At 30.7% G+C, this 4,797-nt stretch overlaps 2 protein-coding genes across 2 annotated transcripts; one reads left to right on the top strand and one right to left on the bottom strand.

Moving 5' to 3' along the window:
• Positions 1-321: 321 nt before the first annotated feature.
• Tsp_12736 (conserved hypothetical protein) lies at positions 322-1,014 on the bottom strand. The gene is made up of 2 exons (XM_003366012.1): positions 936-1,014; positions 322-503 (listed from the first exon to the last, which is right to left on the bottom strand). Exons 1-2 carry the CDS (start codon positions 1,012-1,014, stop codon positions 322-324), a joined length of 261 nt encoding a protein of 86 aa, XP_003366060.1.
• Positions 1,015-4,118: 3,104 nt separating this feature from the next.
• Tsp_12735 (conserved hypothetical protein) lies at positions 4,119-4,571 on the top strand. Its single transcript, XM_003366011.1, has one exon. It carries the CDS (start codon positions 4,119-4,121, stop codon positions 4,569-4,571), a length of 453 nt encoding a protein of 150 aa, XP_003366059.1.
• Positions 4,572-4,797: the final 226 nt, after the last annotated feature.

Raw genomic sequence — 4,797 nt, 5'->3', positions numbered from 1 at the left:
CTTTCTCCTCTTGAGGAGCTGTGTTGCTCTCGGCAGCACAGCTGTTTTGACATGTCGCATTCCATAGATGTAATGCACGGATCGACTGAAATGCAACGGCATTTATAATTTCATTTTGTTCTATCAACTATTGCAATCTACTTTGTTTGAATAAATTGCATGTTTCCCATGAAAATATCGCTGATTAAGTAAATACATTCTATTTACATATTTGTAATATTAACAGTGCATATTTATTTATTTGTGAAGTATCGACAGTTATTGCTCATTGTTGGTGAAATGTGTCAAGCATGTATTAATGTACTTGAAAAATATCATCATTTACTTACAGAACTGTCTTTTTTCAAAAATGTAATTTCGTCTCATGCAGAGGCCGAATGGTGGTTGCAGTCCACTGATTGAACTGCATTCAAGACCATCTATGCACTGTTGCATCATTGTTGGAATAGTGAGGCAAATTTTTCCTTCTGCCTGCGCCAAAAGTTGGCCACAAATTCCACGGTCTAAAAATAAACATTATTTTAAATCCTATACCATTTATGTAAATAACCGTTGCTTGAAGTGCAATGACAATTTTTTTTATGAATGTTTGAAATTTGAAAATTAATTGCATTTATCTGCTCGAATCTGGTGCACTTTTGGAAATTTAAACCGTCATAAAATTCATTCACTAAAACGACTATATGCTATTCATTTTTCATAATTAATTCTACGACAAAAATTATTGTTTTTCACAAATTTTAAAAATTTATCCAATTTTCATTTCTATGATTATTATGTCTTAAGAGAATTAGATTTTTTGATATTTTAATGTTTCAAAAAGTAGAAATGGCCTGCAATACGAAACGATTACCTATCTATATTTAATCATTTGCATGATTATGTTTTTGAAAAAACATCTTTTAGCATAAGAAAGTGTGAATTCAGTTCTGTACTTGAAGATTTTTGCATCATGCAAACTGTACCAGGGCAGCAGTCTTCCTGGCTAAAACAGGGGAGCATAGAACAAGTCATCTCTTTACCATCAAAATAAGATTCTGGTTTGTTGAAATTCTGAAATGAACATCAAAAAATTATTAACACTTTTTTATTGATAAATTTATTGTATTTTCAGATTTAATAATTATTTTTTTAAATTAAAATTTGAAAACTGAATAAGTTATACCAACATCAAATAAACTAATAATTGTACTGTACTTGGAAAAAGCTATTATTGTGAACTTAAATTCTGAAGTATAAAAATAATGAAAAACGTTTAAGCTCGTTAGATATTTGATAATATAGAGATACTGCAAATAAATTCCATCATAAGCAGTAATAATATTGTACGCTTACCAACAGTTCAGTCATTGAGTTGCATAAAAAAACATTGAGCAAAATGAGGATCACTGGCAAATGCATTAAAAGTAGTTCAACGAATGACGTATTTTATAAAACTGAAAAAACTAAACTCCAAACAATGGTCAATACTTTCAGATTGATGACGTTCGTTGATTAGAACGAAACTGTAAATAAAAGAGAAATACTACATGCAACTTGATTCGATGATCTTTAAAAGTCCTCTGCTTTGAAAGCGTTTAGGAATATTTATTTACATGTAACCAATCGATGCATAAATTACATGTCCGTCAAAAGATGTTGCGTGAAGAATTTTCCGTTTTCACAATATTGATCAGTTTAGCTCAATATTAGCAATAATGATCCATAAAAAGAGGTTTGAAAAATACGTTCACAGACTCTGTCCCAACTGCTATGATAAGCCAGTACCTCCACATATAAGTCATTTAGACATGCTTATGCTAACAATTATTTCGGTAATAAATTCTATAAAAGCTTAGAAGTACTATTTCATTGGCCTAATAACGTGAGAAGCAAGCATTTCATGATAGGGGTCCTAAGCACCCCTAAAGTTCAAATACGTACATAATCTGAAAAGACCATCTAAGGGTAAATTCATTCAACCTGTGCAAGTATTAAATTTACGATGTTTAAAAATTTATATAGAGTTTCAGATAATATTAATAAACAAAAAATAACAGAACTATGTTTTTCAAATTTACCTTATGTTGAAAAACAACAATGAAATTAAAAAATAGATCTAAATGAAAACTTCTTGCAGTGAAATTTATAAAAATGATCACCTTGTCAAAATTTCAGTCTGCACTTATGAAAAATATTAGTAAATGAAAAAATTCATTACATGAAAGTAACACTCGTTTGTAAAAAATATAAAGCATTTACAATCTTAGAGCGAAAGCAAACACTGTTTTCAGATTAAAGAATGAACTTCAGCATATGCACCTACTAATAATTAGTAAAACTTCACTTTTAAATTCTTAGCAATAATTAAAATGAAACCAACATTTGCTTCATCCAAGCAGTAAGCGCATAACATCACATTGAAGCTAAGCTGCTTAGTCACATTTGAGTTTGGTGCTTTAAATGTTAAAATTTATTGTAACTACTTCTTAAAAATTTTATACATCACCATTCAGCATAACACTATCAGGAAGCGATATCGCCGTTAATTTCATACAACTTAAAGCATACTTAGAAAAGCGATGAAGAAGCAAAAGTTTAATATATGAACATATCAGGTAAAAAGTAAACAAAATGCTGGCAGAAATTCAGTGACTGGTAGGTTCAGTGGTTGTAGAAAGCAGAATTTTCAATTTGTAGTTTGCATAACTTTGAGGAGGCAAACTGCTGACTGTGAATATTCTTCTATCCATATACTGATCAGCTCATTCGCTGCTTTTTTTATTTTCAATCAGGACTGCCCAAACTTACTTAATATCAGAGCTGCATAGAAGAAGATTTATCTGTGGGTAGGATCAAGAATAAATACAGGGTATGTATAAAATTACTTGGAAAATTTTATTAAATTTTACAAGCACGCCAAACTTTCAAAAGAAAATGAAGTCATGGCGTTCATAAACGCATTTACTGAAACAGTAATTCAAAAAATCTTCACCTTTTGCAATGCAAAAACAATGAAATATAAAGAATAAAAATATTTAATATGCATTTGAAGCAAAATGTTTCATTTTCTGAACGTGTGAAATCACATCCATTGGCGGGCGGCACAAAATCTGCTCCCAAATTACATGCAGCCTTGCTTTAAAAGATCAGGACATTGCATTGTATTATATTACAGTTTGTCATTAAAGAAGAAATTTTGTTTAAACATTCACTGACAGCATACCTTTGCAACAAGCAAACAAAATTTAGGTATTCTAGCTTTCTGACTAATAACATGCAGCACTCTGGCGCTATCTATAACGCCGTTCTGTTATAAAAGGTGCCAACTTACCATAACAGACACTACATGCAAGGGCAACGAAATCCAGTTGGATCAATCGCAAGAGAAAATAAGCAATGACAAATGTGAAACTGCCAATGTGTTGGGAAATTGCTGTTAATTTGAAATCAAATCAAATCAAATTTGATAAGATTGAAGACCCTCATTTAGTTATATTCCAAATTTAATAGCATTAGAAATGAATACATTTATTTCAATAAGCACCTAACACACATCTTATTCTTCAAATTTCTATATTAGATATGTTCAAAATGATCTAACAATGATTTTATTTGAAAAATCAATAAAAGCATTAATTAATAAAATAAGAAATTTAATTGTTGCTCAAGAAATGAAAAATATACTATATTTTCAAAAAATAGGTATCCACTTTACATCACACTGCATTATTTTCAAATCAAAAGGCCATAGACAACTTTAAAGTTCTCATTCAGAAAGAAATTTAAACAAAAGATACATGGATTAAAAACATTGTTAAACCTTAAACAAAAGGTAAAAACAAAATTGTTTAAACTTTAAACAAAAGGTAAAAACAAAATTGTTCAAGTAATAAATTTTAAAGTTTTACTTATGGGACGGCGTTAGCAAAATTAATCATTTCAGCTTTTTCCAAGCTTGGGCACATCAGGCAAATTTCAAGTTGTCGAGGTAAGTGACCAATCAATCATTCATTTGCCACATGATGATTATATTCATTTGATGTTTATAATATAAATAGGAACATTTGGTTTCATTAAATTTTACGATACTAATGATATTAAATACTTCAGAAATAGCAATACGTGTTGTCTAAAAAATGCTCCTTACCGCGATTCTCGTTGTGATTGTTCTGGCATTGGTCTACCACTTTGTTACTCAAAAAAAGCAAATTTCGGATTGGAAAGGGACGCAAGATCAAGCAATGGCAGCAATTCCTGAAAAGAAAACACCAGAGGAAATTATTATGGAATCAAAAGAAAAGCAGCTAAAAGCAGACAAGAAACAGGTGGGAAAAACAAAAAAGAAGACAAAATCCAAAAAGAGCAAGAAAGCTATTAAAAGCATACCGAAAAGAAGGGATATAAGCAAAGAGAAATCAGAAACAAAGAAAGAAATCGAAATGGCAGAAAGCTTACCTGAAACAATTTCAGCAGTCGCTGTGACAAGAAATGTAGTGCCGCAAATTGTTCCCAACGTTGCGACAGAAGAAATAACCAAAGCAGCAGAAAAAATAAGACGGGAAGATTCAGAAAAAAAGAAAAGAAACTGAAAAGAAAATCCAAATCCAAAAAAGGCAGAGAAATGGAAAAAGAGATGACAGTAAAGCAAGATATGATGAGCACAGAGAAATCTCAGACAAAATTGCAAACTCAAGTAACACCATTTGAATTTGCAAAACACAGCACAAATTAGTGAAAAACAGAATATCATGGGTCAAGTCGTTGCACAGAGTGATTTCCAACAATTGACTAAAGTAGCGAAAAAAATAAAAAAAG

The sequence above is a fragment of the Trichinella spiralis genome, assembly GCF_000181795.1.
Source record: "Trichinella spiralis strain ISS 195 chromosome Unknown Scfld6730, whole genome shotgun sequence".
In the NCBI taxonomy this organism is placed as follows: Eukaryota; Metazoa; Nematoda; class Enoplea; order Trichinellida; family Trichinellidae; genus Trichinella; species Trichinella spiralis.
This window is presented reverse-complemented; position numbering and strand designations above follow the sequence as displayed.